The sequence below is a fragment of the Carcharodon carcharias genome, chromosome 19, assembly GCF_017639515.1.
Source record: "Carcharodon carcharias isolate sCarCar2 chromosome 19, sCarCar2.pri, whole genome shotgun sequence".
Classification (NCBI taxonomy): domain Eukaryota; kingdom Metazoa; phylum Chordata; class Chondrichthyes; order Lamniformes; family Lamnidae; genus Carcharodon; species Carcharodon carcharias.
Genome location: NC_054485.1, coordinates 113,267,461 through 113,286,717, shown reverse-complemented (window position 1 = coordinate 113,286,717; position 19,257 = coordinate 113,267,461). Strand labels below are relative to the sequence as shown.

General features: G+C 44.1%; 2 protein-coding genes across 5 annotated transcripts in view; one reads left to right on the top strand and one right to left on the bottom strand.

Annotated features, from left to right (window-relative positions):
- Positions 1 to 4,448, bottom strand: part of vps52 (VPS52 subunit of GARP complex) — a 51,670-nt gene extending 47,222 nt beyond the window's left edge. Inside the window, exons 1-2 of one of the 4 annotated variants that reach the window (XM_041213251.1) lie at positions 4,343 to 4,444; positions 3,114 to 3,286 (exon numbers count right to left, since the gene is read on the bottom strand). In XM_041213251.1, coding sequence (XP_041069185.1) covers positions 3,114 to 3,134 — 21 coding nt within the window. In that variant the 5' untranslated portion in view covers positions 3,135 to 3,286; positions 4,343 to 4,444. Of the gene's footprint in view, positions 1 to 3,113; positions 3,287 to 4,342 lie in introns of all 4 variants that reach the window. The other 3 variants (XM_041213252.1, XM_041213249.1, XM_041213250.1) reach the window with 3 other exon arrangements.
- Positions 4,449 to 4,647: 199 nt separating this feature from the next.
- On the top strand, positions 4,648 to 11,546 carry gpank1 (G patch domain and ankyrin repeats 1). The gene is made up of 3 exons (XM_041212161.1): positions 4,648 to 4,730; positions 5,504 to 6,159; positions 10,130 to 11,546. The coding sequence occupies exons 2-3, from the start codon at positions 5,588 to 5,590 to the stop codon at positions 10,581 to 10,583; spliced, it is 1,026 nt and encodes a 341-aa protein (XP_041068095.1). The 5' UTR covers positions 4,648 to 4,730; positions 5,504 to 5,587; the 3' UTR covers positions 10,584 to 11,546.
- Positions 11,547 to 19,257: the final 7,711 nt, after the last annotated feature.

Sequence of the window (19,257 nt, the reverse complement as noted above, 5' to 3'; positions counted from 1 at the left end):
TAAGCCACCCCCCACCCCCCCAAAAAAAATGAAATAATGACCATTTAATTTATTTTGGTGGTGTTGGTTGATGGGCAAATGCTGGACCAGACACTGCTCCTTTTCTCCTTTGAAGCATCATGGGATCTTTTATTTCCACTTGATCAGAGAAAATCTTGGTTTAGCATTGTAGCTGAAAGACAGCACCTCTAAGTAAGGAGGGTTCAAGATCTATCCCAGAGGCTTGATTACAAACTGTTGGCTGATGCTCCAGTGCGGTACTGAGAGTGTTCAGCGCTGTCAGATGTGCTGTCTTTTGGATTAAACCAAGCCACTGCATGTCCCCTCAGGGGAATGCTAAAGATCCTGTGGCATTATCTGAAAAGAAACAGGGAAATTTTTCTGGCCGGTATTTAGATAATAAGCTGTATCCCACAAAAAACCAAAAGCACCTTTCTCCATTAGAGAGACAATTGGTTAAGTAGCTTGAGGGGCATCAGACCACATCAAGTGTCAGGGCAAAGTAAAGAGGCAGGCCTCCAGGAACTACCACAGCTGGTATGGGGATTGAACCTGTGCTGTTGGTGTTATTTTGCTCCACACTCTAACTAACTGAGTTAACCAACACCCACTAATTTATTCCCCCAACCAATGTTGCTTTAAAAAATCAGATTTTCTGATCTTTTTGCTGATTGCTGTTTGTGGGTGTTTGCTGCACTCAAATTGGCTGCTACATTTCTTGCAATAGTGACTACATTTCATCAGGTATTTTGTTGGATGTGAAATTCTTTGGTATATCCCAAGGTCATAAAAACTGCTATACAGTGTTAGGAAATAGAGATAGTCTAAGTAAGTTATATTTGTAAGAATAGGGCATGTCTTTAATATTTAAGTTTGATTTTTATTTGTGTGTAAGAAAAGGTCAGATTGAGTTTTAGTTTCACTTTAAAAGGTGCCTGCATTTCTAATACGTTTTATGACTCTAAGACTCTAGGCAGAGCAATAGCACTAGATCATAATGCTCATTTGGAGAGCCGGTGCAGACATGATGGGCCAAATGGCCTCCTTCTGTGCCATTAAAATTCTGTGATTCTGCGAAGTTAAGCAAACAAGGGTAGAAAACACTGGGCTTTTGCCTAGCAACAGGGGCCCAGATAATCAAACCACACTCTCCCACACACAGAAAAACTAAAGAGAAAGCAGTTTGAGTTCAGTTGTTTTGAAGACAGCTGCCAGGAGAGACTGGATACTGGGAGCGGGAACTGCAGAGTGAGAGCAGATTTCCCAAAAGGTCCCAAGGCCAAAGGGGTGAGACAGAAACAGGGGAAAGTCCCAAGAAGACCTTCTAGTCAAAGGAAGGACAGGAACCTGGAAAAGTCAAGTTAAGAGTGAGGAGCAGAGGGAGGCTCCAAGTTTCAAAATAAAGAGATGAAAGCTGCAGGAAGCAGAGTCAAAGTGTTATAAAAGCTGGTGAGAAAGTCGGAAGATTCAAAGAGACAACTGAAGGTCTGTAACTCTTTGCTCTGGGCGTGTGAAGCAATGGTGGCTGAGTCGGTGACAGAGCATGCCTGGCAGACTAGTTTGAATGCTTGTGGTGACACAGAGGAGAGGAATATCGGAAGGAGAGTTTGAAACCCTGGAGCTGAACCCTTACGGAAGGTGTCTGAGAGAAAGCGTTGGTTTGGGAGAAGACTCTAAGGTGAGTTCTTGGAGAGTGGAGATTGGAAACCCTCGTGTGAAAGACGGAGTGCTCATGGTGCAACCAAAGTCTGGGGGTAATTGAGGAGAGAACCACAGCATTTGGCTGAGGTGACATCTGTCACTTGGCTTCAGAATATGGTGTGTCTGACCACAGGTCGCCTATTGGTTTACATGGACTGTGTAATTACTGTGGACATTGGAGTGTAAGATAGCTTTTGCAACTTGTGTTATCCTTACAAAGCTGTATATATCTGTAAAGGTATAGCTATGGGTGAAGTAGTATTGTATTATAGTTCATCTTTTCTTGTTCAATAAATATTTTCTTTTGTTAACAGTTCATTAGCTGATTCCGGTGACTCTGTTCAGTAGCTACTCTCCACGTATCTAAACAAACAAATCAAAGTTAGGATCCATCAAGCTGGGTTCCACTCTGGGATCAGGCTTGTCTAGGAATAACCTCAGCTGGGGTTGTGACAACAGACACAAGTTATATCTTTAAAAGCAATCTCACCTCACATCCAGAGAACAATTATAAAGATTTTACTGATGCTTGGAAATGGGAAATAGAAGCAAATGTTCAGGTCAGTCAACATCTGCACACAGAACAGAGGAAGCTTTGGAATTTGTACAAATAAAGCTGCATGGGATCTGTCTGCTCAGCAGTTGGCTATTTAGGACCGAGAAGAGGAGAAATTCAAGGGGTTGTGAATCTGTCGGAGTAGAATTCTCCATCACAGTGAGCTGTGGATGGGCAGTCCTTGAGTATATTCAGGGGTTGATTGATTTTTGGGTACTAATGGAATAAAGGGATATGGAGATAGTGAGAGTAAGTGGAGTTGAGGTACAAGGTCAGCCTGATCTTATTGACTGGCAGAGCAGGCTTGAGGGGGCCAAATGGCCCACCTACAGCTCCAATTTTTTATGTTCTTGTCCAGATGATAGAAAAGAGCCCATGGTACTTTTTCCAAAAGAAATGCAGAAGATATCTCTCGGTCAACATTCTACCTCAGCCAACACCACCAAAGGTGATCGACTGGACAACGTTTCACTACAGTTCGAGGGATCGTGTTGTGTGTAGCAACGTGAAGATGGGCAGGATGAGCAAGAATAAGTAGCAGGTCCGAGTTCTTCATTCTTTCATAGGACCTGGGCATTGCTGACAAGGCCAGCATTTGTTGTCCTTGAGTGGCATGCTCAGTCATTTCAGAGGGTAGTTAAGAGTCAACCACATTGCCGTGGGTCTGAAATATCATGTAGGCCACAGAATTGTTATTACACAGGAGGCCATTTGGCCCATTGTGTCCGCATCAGCTCTCCAATACAGCAATTCTGTTAGTGCCATTTTCCCGGTAACCCTGCACATTCTTCCCTTTCGAATGCCTCGATTGAACCTGCCTCCACCACACACTCAGGCAGTGCACTCCAGACCTTACCCACTCACAGCTTTTCCTCATGTTGCTTTAGCTTCTTTTGTCAATTACTTTAAAGCTGTGCCCTCTCGTTCTTGAATTTTTCACAAGTGGGAACAGTTTCTTCCTATCTGCTCTGTGCAGACCCTCGTAATTTGGAATCATTCAGACCCAATAAGGACAGCATATTTCCTTCCCTAAAAAGACATTAGTAAAGCAGATTTTTGCGACAATTGATGATATTTATCATGATCACCATCACAGAGTTTAGCTTTCAATTCCAGATTTTATTAATTGAATTTAAATTCCACCAGCTGCCCTGAAGGGATTTGAACCCATATCCCAGGGCATTAGTCTGGGCTTCTAGATTACTAGTCCAGTGACATTACAACTATGTTACACAAAAGGAGGGAGTGGCAATGAAAGTGTCTTCATTGTCCTAGTTCATTTTCAGATTATAAACTTTGTTCCTATTTTTTTGTTTTTTAAAAAAAATTTTCATGGGATGTGGGCATCACTGGCTGGGCCAGCATTTATTGCCCATCCCTAATTGCCCTTGAGAAGGTGGTGATGAGGTGCCTTTTTGAACCACTGCAGTCCCTGTCGTAAAGGTACACCCACAGTGCTGTTAGGAAGGAAGTTCGGGGTTTCGACAAAGCAACAGTGAAGGAACGGTGATATATTTTCAGGTCAGGATGGTGAGTGACTTGGAGGGGAACTTCCAGCTGGTGGTGTTCCCATCTATCTGCTGCCCTTGTCCTTCTAGATGGTAGTGGTCATGGGTTCGGAAGCTGATGAAGTCCTGCAGTGCATCTTGTAGATGGTACACACACTGCTGCCACTGTGTGTCGGTGGTGGAGGGAGTGAATGTTTGTGGATGTGGTGTCGTACAAGCGGGGCTGCTTTGTCCTGGACGGTGTTGAGCTTCTTGAGTGTTGTGGGATCTGCATTCATCCAGGTAAGTGGAGAGTATTCCATCACACTCCTGACTTGTGCCTTGTAGATGGTGGACAGGCTTTGGGGAGTCAGGAGGTGAGTTACTCTCCACAGGATTCCCTGCCTCTGACCTGCTCTTGCAGCCACAGTATTTATATGGCTGGTCCAGGTCAGTTTCTGGTCAATGGTAACCCCCAGGATGTGGATAGTGGGGGATTCAGTGATGGTAATGTCACTTTATTTTCGCTGTTTAATGATTTTATGTTTTTCACACTAACACCTCGAGAGCGAAAGCAAGATACTGGAAAGGATCTCACCACCTCCTGGCTGCTGTAAATAGAGCTGATGGCCACCTCCCTCCGTTCAGCCTCCAGTCCCGACGCCGCCATAGCGACCGCATCCGGGAACCCCGACCAACCCCACCCCCCCTTTTGACCTTTCACCACCGGAAGAGGAAATAGAAAAACAAGGACGGAGATTTATTTTTTATTTAAAAAAAACCCATTGAATAAAAAACACGCCCATTATTTTCCAGGCATTCAATTTTTGTGTTGGTTTGTTGTCATCCGGCAAGACAGATATCTTTTTAAATAATAAGAATCACACAGAGGCGAGAGGACTACAACTCCCAGCGGCCTCCGCGAACGCCCTTAATCCAAGATGGTGGCCAAGAGGGGAGAGGAAACGAGTTCTTCAACTTTCAATGTATAACTATATTACTGTATTAATCCAGAGATAGTAGGGAGACCTGTCCTATTGCTATTTTAATGTACTTATCTTTCTGTATTAATCTTCCTGTGTGAATCCAGAGACTGTGGGGAGACCTGTTTTAGCCCCTTACTGTATTAATCTTCCTGTATTAATCCAGAGACTGTAGGGAGACCTGTCCTAACCCCTTGCGGTCTTTCAGTTCACCCTCATTCATAATTGATTTGAATCAGATACAAAGTTTATTTTTTTTCACAGCCTAATAGCAGGGTCATCTGCTGCTGCTTGTGAAGGCGGTGTCTTCTGAGGAAAGGTTGAGTAGCTGTGATTGTATAGAAACATAATATTTTGAGAGGACTTTGACACGATAGATTTTGAGAGGATTGTTCGTCTTGTGGTGGAATCTAGAATTCGGGGGCACGGTTTCAAAATAAGGGTCTCCCATTTGAAAAGGAGATGAGGAGCAATTTCTTCTCTCAGGTCATTGGCCTTTGGCATTCTCTTCCTCAGAGAGTAATGGAGGCTGGGTCATTGAATATGTTCAAGGCTGAGTTGGACAGATATTTGTTTGATGGATGTAAGGCCATAATCAGAGCATCCATGATCTTATTGAATGGCAGAGCAGGCTAGATGGGCTGAATGGCCTACCCCTTTTTTTGTTATCTTACGCAGCTTGAATCTATTGCTGCCAGTTAATTTTGCTATTTATCACTTTGTAACTTTTAAAAATTGTCTCTTGTTCCTAACTTAGTTTTCCTTTTCACAAGCAGGATCTTTGGCAAGTTATGGGACCCGCTGCAACAGGAAAGTGAATTCTTATTTCACAGAACTGTGGCCCAAGAGCGTTCCACGGCATGAATCACACGCATCTCATCACTTTTACCCGAGCCAAAGAGAAAGCTGACACCTGGGAAAATGGTGAACGACGAAAAACTCCCAGCTGCAGAAACAGAATTTTGAACGGAGACGAGGTAAAGAATTTCTATGAGAGCCTTCTTGCGTCAAGTAGTGAGGCAGGTACAAGTTCAGTTCGGAGACGTCAAGTTGTTTGGCGGAGGTCAAAGACTGAAAGTGCTGAAGGGCAACAAAATGCAAGGAGCCTTCCTGAAGCAGTGGAGAGGAATGGACATCTGATTCTCAAATGTGCTCAAAATGGGGACCTGAAAGCACTTCGAAGGTTGGTGGAGACAGCAACATGTGATATAAATTTCCGGGACAGTTACTACTGGACAGCTATGATGTGTGCAGCATACAGTGGCCAGGCAGAGGTGGTGCGATACTTATTGAAACGTGGGGCTGCATGGATCGGAGTATGTGATTCCACAGGTCGAGATGCATTGGATTTGGCCAGACAAGCTGGGCATTCAGAGATCATTGCAACTCTTGAAGAATTTCATACTCACCAGGAGGAACAGCAAGATCTAAGGTAAGAGTTTAAGCAAATGGGTGGCTTAGCGCTTTGTGTTCTGATACAACATACCACCATAGGGTAAGGTATGAAGCAACATCCTGATATCCCAAAAATTGGATGTGACATTCATTTTATCTAGCCACCCCGCTTCCCCGCCACCCGAAACCCCAGCTCCTCTCCTGAAGGTTGCTGCTCGTGCAAGGGCACATCACCACTGGTGGTTCTCCCTCCCTGTTGCCCCATTGAGGATTCAGCAACAAGCCAAGGATAGAGGACAGCTAGCCAGCATCTGAACACAGAGTAAATTGGCCCTATATTCTCTGGAGTTTAGAAGAATAAGAGGTGATCTCATTGCATCATTCAAGATTCTGAAAGGGCTTAACAGGACAGATACTGATTGGTTGAAGCAGGGGGCATAGTTTCAGGATAAGGGGCTAATCATTTAGGACTGAGATGAGGAAAAAGCTCTTTATTCAGAAGACTGTGAATCTTTGGAATTCTCTACCCCAGAAGATTGTGGATCCTCCATTGATGAAAATATTTAAGGCTGGAATAGAAAAATTTTTTTGGCGTCTCAGGGAATCGAGGGATATGGAGAGTGGGCAGGAAAGTGGTATCAAAGCCTAAGATCAACCATGATCATATTGAATGAGGTGAGTATGTTGGCCATTACCAAGGAGAAGGTGCCAGGAAAACTGAAAGGTCTGAAGGTGGATAAATCACCTGGACCAGATAGATTACACCCCAGAGTTCTGAAGGAGATAGCTGAAGAGATAGTGGAGATGTTAGTGGTGATCTTTCAGGAATCACTGGAGTCAGGGAGGGTCCCAGAGGACAGGAAAATCGCTAATGTAACCCCTCCTGTTTAAGAAGGGAATGAGGCAAAAGACGGGAAATTACAGGCCAGTTAGCCTGACCTCGGTCGTTGGTAAGATTTTAGAGTCCATTATTAAGGATGAGATTTCTTGGAATACTTGGAAGTGCATGGTAAAATAGGGCAAAGTCAGCATGGTTTCATCAAGGGGAGGTCATGCCTGACAAATCTGTTAGAATTCTTTGAGGAGGTAACGAATAGGTTAGACAAAGGAGAGCCAATGGATGTTATCTACTTGGACTTCCAGAAGGCCTTTGACAAGGTGCCGCACAGGAGGCTGCTCAGTAAGAAAAGAGCCCATGGTGTTAGAGGCAAGGTACCAGCATGGATAGAAGATTGGCTGTCTGGCAGGAGGCAGAGAATGGGGATAAGGGGGTCCTTCTCAGGATGGCGGCCGGTGACTAGTGGAGTTCCGCAGGGGTCAGTGTTGGGACCACAACTTTTCACTTTATACATTAATGATCTAGATGAAGGAACTGAGGGCATCCTGGCTAAGTTTGCAGATGATATAAAGATACAAAGGAGGGACAGGTAGTATTGAGGAGGCGGGAAGGCTGCAGAAGGATTTGGACAGGTTAGGAGAATGGGCAAAGAAGTGGCAGATGGAATACAACTTGGGGAAGTGTGAGGTCATACACTTTGGTAGGAAGAATAGAGGCATAGACTATTTTCTAAATGGGGAGGGAATTCATAAATCTGGAGTGCAAAGGGACTTGGGAGTCCTAGTCCAGGATTCTCTTAAGGTTAACTTGCAGGTTGAGTCAGTAGTTAGGAAGGCAAATGCAATGTTAGCGTTTATTTCGAGAGGACCAGAATATAAAAGCAAGGATGTGCTGCTGAGGCTTTATAAGACTCTGGTCAGACCACATTTAGAATATCGTGAGCAATTTTGGGCCCGGTATCTCAGGAAGGATGTTCTGGCCCTGGAGAGAGCCCTGGGACAGAGTGCAGAGGAGATTTACCAGGATGTTGCCTGGGCTGGAGAGTTTTAGTTATGAGGAGAGATTGGATAGACTGGTATTATTTTGCCTGGATCAGAGGGAATTGAGGGGGGACATAATTGAGGTGTATAAAATTATGAGGAGCATGGATAGGGTAGACAGGAAGGAATATTTCCCCTTGGTGGAGGGATCAATAACCTGGGGGCATAGATTTAAGGTAAGGGGCAGGAGGTTTAGAGGGATTGTGAGGAAGAATTTTTTCACTCAGAGGGTAGTGGGAATCTGGAACACTCTGCCAGAAAGGGTGGTAGAGGCAGAAACCCTCATAACATTTAAGTATTTGGGTGTGCACTTGCGATGCCATGACATACAAGGCTATGGGCCTAGTGCTGGAAAATGGGATTAGAATAGTTAGGCACTTGTTTGACCAGTGCAGACTCGATTGGGCCTTTATCTGTGCTGTAGACCTCTATGAATTTATGTACTCTCCCTATTCCCTCCTTGAATGAGTCCCACTGCTTCCACACAGATTTACCTAAAAGTAGCTGCTTCCAGTCCACTCTGGCCAGATCATATCTGATCATATATTTATGTAATGTTTTTATATGGACAGGTTATTAGTCTGACCAGGGCTACCATCTAAGTTGTGATTGTGGGGAGGTGGGTCACCTATATGACGTACCTCACTGAATGCCACACTGCTCAACAGAGGCCGGAGCACTGGTTTTCTGTTTTCCAGGGCTACATTTGGGAGGCCACTCGGCACCCATTGAGTGGGGCATGTGTGTTCAATGTCAAACCACTATTTCAGAGACCAGAACTCCTGATTCGGTGCAGCTGGGCTTTGAGGATTGGCTGCAGTGAAATCTCCTTTGATTTTTCCCCTGGAGTTTGGCACTTTTCCTGGTGACAACTGAGACTAGCAACCTTTCATATTGGGAAAAATGAGATGTAGCAGTTGTAGTATGAAGCAGAGCCCTAATACCAGCTCTGTACTGATGCTGAAATGGTGTTAATTAGCCAGGTGGTCACACCACAGCTTGGACTGGAACCATACTCTGATGATAAGGACCAGCACCTTCAGAAGAGAAGACGTGGATATTTCTAGTATTCTGTGCTATATAATTATTTATCGAACAATCTTTTTGTGTTAAACTGATAGTCACAACCATTTTTTTTTGCCATAACCTACCGTTACAGAAAGCTCCTTCAATAATGTTGGAGTATTGCTCAATGTGTGCAGATGTTAAAATCTGATTACTCTGACTCTTCAGTACCCATGTACACTGTATTTTGCATGAAGTATTCTGCAATGTATTTTACCTCCTGATAATTTGGAGTCGCCAGTGTATGGTGAAATCCCAAGGACACACCAGCATAGGAACAATCTTCGCAAAAAAAACAGGTGTTGAAAAATCTGATGTATGCATGACTTCAATTTTCTGGCTGCAGTCTTTCCTTAGTTTGGAGCCAGTGTTGAATAAAATACATTCCTGGACTGCAGAGGACATGCAGAGACCTGGACCCATACTGTCATACAGGTTCTCGGCCTGTCCAGGCAGGAATTTGCAGGCCTATGACATCCCCTATCCACTAGTTAAAGGCAGCACTGTGAGCCTCACGAGGTGTTCTCCTTTTATGGCTTGTGGGCGTCGCAGTCAAGACCAGCATTTGTCACCCATCCCTAATTGGCCTTGAGAAGATAGTGGCCTTCTTGAACTGCTGAGCCCATCCTGGTTTGACTTTTCTGTAGTGGTTCAACACAGCGGAGTGGCTTGGTCGGCCATTTTAGAGAGCAGTTTAGAGTCAACGTGGAGTCACATGTAGACCAGGTAAGGATGGTCCTTGCCTAAAAAGTATTAGTGAATTAGATGGGTTTTTACAACAATCGATGAGACTAGCTTTCAATTTCACATTTTTATTAATTAACTGAATTTGTTTAATTTAAATTCCACCAGCTGAGATGTGAACCTAGAGCATTAGGCTGTGCTTCCAGTGACATTACCACTACACCACCATCTCCCCCCGTAATAAATAATCTTATTTACTTAAGAGTGCTTGCTGCCTTACCTGCAGAGCTCTGATACAAGAAGAAATATCACCCTGTCTACAAAGTGGACACTGTTCAGAATTATTTCAAAATAAAAATGGACTGCCCTTACACTTACAGGGAGAGGCCATGGCAGAAGAAATTCTGCCAGATTTGTGAAGTGGAATATCAGGAGGACAGCGTCGAACAGCACGAGAGGTCGACATTGCATTTGTTCAGTAAGAATGATAAGCCAGCGCCGACTTATTACTTCATTCCAGAAACGAACGTTGGTTTCAAGATGATGTTGAAGGAAGGTTGGAACAAGGAAACAGGTCTTGGACCTGCTGGGAAGGGGCAGAAGTTTCCAGTGAAGACTGTACTGAAGAGAGATCAGAAGGGCCTGGGATTCCAGACGGATCTGAAGCCAAAAGTGACACATTTTAATGCCAACGATTCTGAAGCAGTGAAACGACCGAAAAATCCAATCAGTCGAGTGCAGAAAGCCGCTACAGTCAGCAAAAGGGAGGAACGCAGGAGAGAGGCAAAGGAGAAAGCATGGGAGAAAGATCTGAGGACTTACATGAATCTTTAAGAACTGATTTTAAGATATGTCAATTTATTAAGTATTTTGTGTTCATTGGAAAGTGTTTGGTGTTCACTAATGTGGTTATGGATCTCCTCTTGGCTCAGTGGATGTTCCCATTTCTGAATCAGAGCCTTGAAGCCCAATGTCAGGACTTGAGTTTATAATCCAGACTGACGCTGCAGTGCTGTAGTGAGGGAGTGCTGAGCTGTTGATGACTGTCTTTTGACTGAAATGTTAAACAAAAGCCTTGTGTGTCAGTGCATGTTGAAAGTTCTGCAACTTTTTGATGAGCAGGGAGTTCTCCATTTCCTAGATTGATGTTTTTTAATCAGACATTTAAGTTAACTGGCCAAACTTTTCATTGTTGTTTGTGAAATTTTCCTGTGTGAAAAATGTGGTAACTGCATTTCAGTGATTAAAGCACATACCTAAAGAAAAATGTGATACTGAGCTATGTAAATCAAAAGCAAATGAAAGGCTAGTGACCTGAAATAATAAAATAAAAGCAAATTACTACGGATGCTGAAAATCTGAAATAAAAATAGAAAATGCTGGAAAAACTCATTAGGTCTGGCAGCACCTATGAAGAGAAAGAGAGTTAAAGATGTGTCATATTGGACTTGAAACATTAATTCTCTCTCCACAGATGCTGCCAAACCTACTGAGTTAATGCTTCGAGTCCAATATGAGGCTTCTTTACCTCTCTTTCTCTCCACAGTTGCTGCCTGATTTTGCTGATTGTTTCCATTTTTTTCTGCATTTGAGATTTATAACAGCCACAGTATTTTGCCTCCCACACAAGAAGGGAGTGGCTCTGTGATTAGTAATCCACGAATGCAGTCTCCATAATATTTGGCTGAAAACTTAAAATTTCTCAGAATGGGAGTATTGTTAAAGCCCGATAATTACAGAGAAAAGAAGCAACTTATTGTTTACATGAAAACAAAATTAAACCATTTATTCCCAAAAGCTGGTGATTTCATAGCAGCCCCTTCTATGTAATTACATTAGCAGATTGGTAGTTACAGCTTAAAACAGACATGTCTCCTACTTTCTGATATACCAATCATCTTGTCCAACCAAAGACTAGTTTTTCCACATGTTACTATATTATGTGATACTCATGGTTGAATTATCAATATAAATGCCATGAATGAATTTTCAACCTCAGCACAGTACAAATAGAACACAGGCTGTTCCTAGTAAGAGATGGAAGGTGTCATCCACAGTGCTATCCAGTGGCACTTACTCAGCAATAACCTGCTCACTGACACTCAGTTTGGGTTCCACCAGGGCCACTCAGCTCCTGACTCATTACAGCCTCAAACATGGACAAAAGAGCTGAACTTAAGAGGTGAGGTGAGAGTGACTGCCCTTGACATCAAGGCAGCAATTGACCGAGTGTGACCTAGCTAAAGAGGAGCCAATGGCAATCAGAGGGAAAACTCTCCCCTGGTTGGAGCCATACATAGCACAAATGAATATAATTGAGGTTGTTAGGAGTCAATCATCTCCGTCCCTGGACATCACTGCAGGAATTCTTCTGCATAGTGTCCTAGGCCCAACCATCTTCAGCTGCTTCATCAATGACCTTCCTTCCATCATAAAGTCAGATGTTCACTGATGATTGCACAACGTTCAGCATCATTTGTGACTCCTCAGATACTGAAGCAGCCCCTGTTCAAATGCAGCAAGACCTGGACAACATTCAGTCATGGAATGATAAGTGGCAAGTAACATTTGCACCACACAAGTGCCAGGAAATAACCATCTCCAACAAGACAGAATCCAACCATCTGCCCTTGACATTTGATGGCATAACCATCTCTGAATTCCCCACTATCAACATGCTGGGGGGCTACCATTGACCAGAAACTAAACTGGACCAGCCATATAAGTACTGTGGCTACAAGAGCAGGTCAGAGGCTGGGAATCCTGCAGTGAGTAGCTCACCTCTACAAGGCACAAGTCAGGAGTTGCCCGGATGCAGTTCCAACAATGCTGAAGAAGCTCAACACCATCCAGGACAAAGCAGCCTGCTTGATTGGCACCCCATCCTTTTCCTTCAACATTTACTCCCTCCACCACAGATACACATTGGCAGCAGTGTGCACCATCTACAAGATGCACTGCAGCAACTTACCAAGGCTCCTTCAACACCATCTTCCAAATCCACAACCTCTACCAACTATAAGGACAAAGGCAGCGGATAGATGGGAACACTGCCACCTGGGAAGTTCCCCTCCAAGCCACACACCATCCTGACTTGGAAATATATTGCTGTTCCTTCACTGTCTTTGGGTCAAAATCCTGCAAGTCCCTCCTTAACAGCACTGTGGGATGGGCAATAAATGCTGGCCTAACCAGCAACTCCCATGTTCTATAAAAGAATTAAAAAATGCAAATTTGGATATTGCTCCTTCTAGCCCTACGTCTAACGAATTAAAAGCAAAATGCTGGAAATCTGAAATAAAAACAAAGTGGTGGAAATACTCAGCAAGTCTGGCAGCATCTGTGACGAGAAAAACAGAGTTAATGTTTTGAGTTGAGTGTTCTGAAGGAGAGTCATATTTGACAGCCAGTGGTCGTGGTACACATTAGTACAAGCCACATAGGTTAAAAAAAAGGGATGAGGTCCTAAAAGCAGAATATAGGGAGTTAGGAAGTAAGTTGAAAAGTAGGACCTCAAAGGTAGTGATCTCAGGATTACTACCAGTGCCATGTGCCAGTTAGAGTAGAAATAGCAGGATATATCAGATGAATACGTGGCTGAAGAGATGGTGTGAAGGGGAGGGTTTCAGATTCCTGGGGCATTGGGACCGGTTCTGGGGGAGGTCGGACCAGTACAAACTGGAGGGGTTACATCTGGGTAGGACTGGGACTGATGTCCTAGGGGGAGCATTTGCTAGAGTGGTTTGGGAGGGTTTAAACTAAAATAGCAGGGCGATGGGAACCTATGCCAGGAGTCAGAGGAAGGGGAATCAAAGACAAGAACAAAAGACAGAAAGCGGAGTAAGGAAAGTGATAGAGAAATCAAGGGCAAAATCAAAGAGGGCCTCAGTGAAAAATCGTGGGAGCGGGACAAGCAATTTTAAAAAGACAAGCCTTAAGGCTTTGTGCCTTAATGCGAGGAGCATTCACAATAAAGTGGATGAATTAACCGTGCAAATAGATGTAAACAGGTATGATATAGTTGGGATTACGGAGACATGGCTGCAGAGTGACCAGGGATGGGAACTGAACATCCAGGGTTATTCAGTATTTAGGAAGGACAGACAAAAAGGAAAAGGCAGTGGAGTTGCATTGCTGGTTAAAGAGGAAATTAACGCAATATTAGCTCCTACGATTTTGAATCTGTATGGGTAGAGCTGAGAAACACTAAGGGGCAAAAAACGTTAGTGGGTGTTGGCATTAAACAGGAAATTAGATTCACGTGTAATAAAAGAATATCTGTAATTATGGGTGACTTTAATATGTATATAGATTGGGCAAATCAAATTAGTAACAATACTGTAGAGGAGGAATTCCTGGAGTGCATCCGGGATGTTTTTCTGGACCAATACATTGAGGAACCAATGAAAGAACAAGCTATCCTCGACTGGGTATTGTGTAATGAGAAAGAAATAATTGGCAATCTAGGTGTGCGAGGCCCCTTGGGGATGAGCGACCATAATATAATAGAATTCTTCATCAAGGTGGAGAGTGACAGAGTTGATTCTGAGACTTGGGTCCTGAATCTTAATAAAGGAAACTACGATGGTATGAAGCGCGAGTTGGCTATGATGGATTGGGAAACATTACTTAAAGGGATGATGGTGGATAGGCAATGGCAAACATTCAAAGAGCACGTGATGAACTGCAACAATTGTTTATTCCTGTCTGGCACAAAAGTAAAACAGGAAAGGTGGCCAAACCATGGCTTACAAGGGAAATTAGAGATAGTATTAGATGCAAGGAAGAGGCATACAAATTGGCCAGAAAAAAACAACAGACTTGAGGATTGGGAGCAGTTTAGAATTCAGCAAAGGAGGACCAAGGGATTGATTAAGAAGGGGAAAATAGAGTACAAGAGTAAGCTTGCAGGGAACATAAAAACTGACTGTAAAAGTTTCCATAGGTATTGAAGAGAAAAAGATTGGTGAAGACAAATGTAGGTCCCTTACAGTCAGAAACAGGGGAATTTATAATGGGGAACCAAGAAATGGCTGACCAACTAAAGACCGCTTTGCAGAACACCTTTGGTCTGTCCGCAAGCATTACCCCAGACCTCCCTGTCGCTGGCCATTTCAACACTCCACCCTGCTCTCATGCCCACATGTCCGTCCTTGACCTGCTGCATTGTTCCAGTGAAACTCAATGCAAACTGGAGGAACAGCACCTCATCTTCCGACTAGGCACTTTACAGCCTTCTGGACTGAATGCTGAGTTCAACAATTTTAGATCATGAACTCTCTCCTCCATTCCCACCCCCTTTCCGATCCCCCCGGTTTTTTTTTCCAATAATTTATATAGATTTTTCTTTTCCCACCTATATCCATTATTTTTAAATGTATTTCCATCCATTGTTTTAGTCTTGTTCAATTCCTTCATCCTACCCCACCCCCACTAGGGCGATCTGTACCTTACTTGTCCTGCTTTCTACCCTTAATTAGCACATTTCTTAGATAATATCACCACCTTCAACACCTCTTTGTCCTTTTCTCTGTGACATCTTTTGGTTATCTCCACCTATCACTGGCCCTTTATGCAGCTCTACTTGTCCCATCCTCCCCTTAAACCAGCTTATATTTCACCTCTTTTTTATTTTTCCCTAGTTCTGTTGAAGGGTCATACAGACTCGAAACGTTAACTGTGCTCCTCTCCGCAGATGCTGCGAGACCTGCTGAGTTTTTCCAGGTATTTTTGTTTTTGTTTTGAACTAAATACATACTTTGGTTCTGTCTTCACAAAGGAGGACACAAATAACATACCAGAAATGTTGGGGAACACAGGGTTTAGTGAGAGGGAGTAACTTAAAGAAATCAGTATTAGTAGGGAAATGGTGTTGGGGAAATTGATGGGATTGAAGGCTGATAATTCCCTGGGGCTTGACAATCTACATCCCAGAGTACTTAAGGAAATGGCCTTAGAAATAGTGGATACATTGGTGGTCATCTTCCAAAATTCTATAGACTCTGGAACAGTTCCTACAGATTGGAAGGTAGCTAAATTAACCCCACTATTTAAAAAGGGAGGCAGAGAGAAAACAGGGAATTATAGACCAGTCAGCCTGACGTCGGTAGTGGGGAAAATTCTAGAGTCCATTATAAAAGATTTAATAGCTGAGCACGTGGAAAACAGTGGCAGAATCAGACAGAGTTAGCATGGATTTATGAAAGGGAGATCATGCTTGACAAATCTACTGGAATTTTTCGAGGATGTAACTAGTAGAGTTGATGAGGGGGAGCCAGTGGATGTGGTTTATTTGGACTTTCAGAAGGCTTTCAACAAAGTCCCACATAAGAGATTGGCGTGTAAAATTAAAGCGCATGGGATTGGGGTAGTGTATTGAGATGGATAGAAAACTGGTTGGCAGACAGGAAACAAGGAGTAGGAATAAACGGGTCTTTTTCCGAATGGCAGGCATTGACTAGTGGGGTACCGCAGGGATCGGTGCTGGGACCCCAGTTATTCGCAACGTATATTAATGATTTAGATGAGGGAATTATATGTAATATCTCCAAATTTGCGGATGACACAAAGCTGGGTGGGACGGTGAGCTGTGAGGAGGATGCAGAGATACTTCAGTGTGATTTGGACAATTGAGTGAGTGGGCAAATGCATGGTAGATGCAGTATAATGTGGATAAATGTGAGGTTATCCACTTTGGTAGCAAAAACAGAAAGGCAGATTATTATGTGAATGACTATAAATTGAGAGAGGGGAATGTGCAACCCTGGGTTTCCTTGTACACCAGTCGCTGAAGGTAAGCATACAGGTGCAGCAGGCGGTAAAGAAGGCAAATGGTATGTTGGCCTTCATAGCCAAAGGATTCGAGTACAGGAACAGGGATGTCTTGCTGCAATTGTACAGGGCCTTGGTGAGACCACACCTGGAATATTGTGTGCAGTTTTGGTCTCCTTATCTGAGGAAGGATGTTGCTATAGAGGGAGTGCAGCGAAGGTTTACCCGACTAATTCCTGGGATGGCGGGACTGACATATGAGGAGAGATTGAGTCGATTAGGATTATATTCGCTGGAGTTCAGAAGAATGAGGGGGATCTCATAGAAACCTATAAAATTCTAACAGGACTAGACAGGGTAGATGCAGGAAGGATGTTCCCGATGGTGGGGGAGTCCAGAACCAGGGGTCACAGTCTGAGGATATGGGGTAGACCATTTAGGACTGAGATGAGGAGAAATTTCTTCACCCAGAGAGTGGTGAGCCTGTGGAGTTCACTACCACTGAAAGTAGTTGAGACCAATACATTGTATATTTTCAAGAAGGAGTTAGACATAGCTCATGGGGCGAAAGGGATCAAAGGATAAGGGGAGAAAGCGGGAGCAGGCTATTGAGTTGGATGATCAGCAGTTGAATTGAGTTGAATGACAGAGCAGGCTCGAGGGGCTGAATGGCCTACTCCTGCTCCTAGTTTCTATGATTCTATGACTCAAAACATTAACGCTGTTTCTCTCTCCATGGATGCTGCCAGACCTGCTGAGTATTTCCAGCACTTTGTTTGTATCTAAATAAATTAACATGTACAGGGAAGAGAAACTGTCCCAGTGACAAACCTTGTAGAACACCGCTACCCACTTTTAACTACTCTAAAATATCCCCCAACTCCTAATTTCTCCTAAAACCCTTTTAATCATGTTTGAATCTGGTTTATTTCCCCATCTACTTCCCGCTCCCCCTCCAAATTCCATACTCCTTATATCCACCAATAATATTCTGTGTGGTAACTTGCCATCAGGTTTTCTGAAAGTTCAAGATTATGAGTTCCCCATCTAATTATATCTACCTTTAAGAGTATTGAAATTCAGGGTAAAGGAGCAAAGTGCTACCTCGTACACAGAGAGAAATGAAAAGGACTGAAGGACAGGAGACAGCTCAATGCCCAAACCTAATGGTCAAAGCATGGGAGGAGAGAGAGAGAGAGTGAAGGAGCTATAATTGGAGGGCCAAGGAGCACAAGGGGGAAATCGGGGTCTGTCATTGGAGGATTTATGAGCAGGAATGGGCATCAAGGGCTGTGATTGGAGGATCAGTGATTGGGAGCTAGGTGAGAGGGCTGTGAATGGAAGCTGCAAGAGGCACAATGGAGAAATAGGGGTCTGTGATTGGAGGATTAGTGACCAGGAGTAGACAATGGGAAAAGGGGGGTGGGGGAGAGGAGGGAGAAGGGGAGAGGAGGGATTGCAGGGGGGAGGGGGCAGGGGAGAAGAGGGAGTAGGGGGAGGAGGTTGAGGGTGGGGGGGGAGGGTGGAGAGGAGGGGGTCAGAGGGGAGGAGTGGGGAGGAGGTAGGGGATAGGGAGAGGAGTGTGAGGGAGTGGGTTGGAGGGGGAAATGGGGGAGGATGGTAAGAAGGAGGAGGGAAAGAGAGATGGTCTAATAGGCCAGTGACCCAGCATGAGAGGTGCAGACAGACATTTCTGCAGCCGTAGACATGACTCCAGGATGGTGTGTTGCATCCCTGATGCCAGGGTCAAGGGTGTCACAGAACGGCTGCAGGGTATTCTGAAGGGTGAGGGCAAACACCCTTCAAGAGGTCGTGGTTCGCATTGGTACCAACGACATAGGTAGAAAGAGGGATGAGGTTCTGCAACAAGAATTTAGGGAGCTAGGTAGCAGATTGAAAAGCAGGACCTCAAAAGTTATAATGTGTGGATTAAAACCTGTGCCACATGCTAGTGAGTATAGGAATAGGAGGATAGAGAGGATGAATGTGTGCCTGGAGAGATGGTGCAGGATGGAGGGCTTCAGTTTCCTGGATCACTGGGTCTGTTTCTGGCGAAGGTGGGGCCTGTACAAGTCGTATGGGTTGCAATTGATCGGGAATGGGACCAACATGCCTGCAGAGAGGTTTGCTAGTGCTGTTGTGGGGCGGGGTTTAATCTAATTTGGCAGGGGGATGGGATACAGAGTAGAGGTGCAGTAGGGGGTGATGTACAGCCAAATATCGAAGAAAAGCTAAGTCAGTCTGGAAGGCAGAGCAAATGTAGAACTGGTAAGGTGCACAGGAATAATACAAGGCTGGATTGCATTGATTTTACCGCAAGGAGTCTTAGATGAATTGAGGGCGTTGATTTACACATGGGAATATGATATTGTTGCTATCACAAAGAAATGTTTGAGGGAACAGCTGGACTAGCAGCTCAATATTCCAGTGTGATGGAGTAGGGCAGGGGTCTGTAAAAGAGGAGGTGGCATTACCCTATTGATCAAGGAGTCAATTACTGCAATAAGGAGGGATGGTATCTTAGAAGGTTCCTCAAATGAGGCCATATGGGTAGAACATAAAAACAAAAAGGGGGCATTCACTTTGTTGGGAGTGTACTATAGGCCTCCAAACAGTCAGGGGGAGATAGAGGAACAGATATGTAGGCAAATCTCAGAGAAGTGTAAAAATAATAGGGTAATAATAGTAGGGGATTTCAACTTCCCCAATATTAACTGAGATAGTCTTAGTGTGAAAG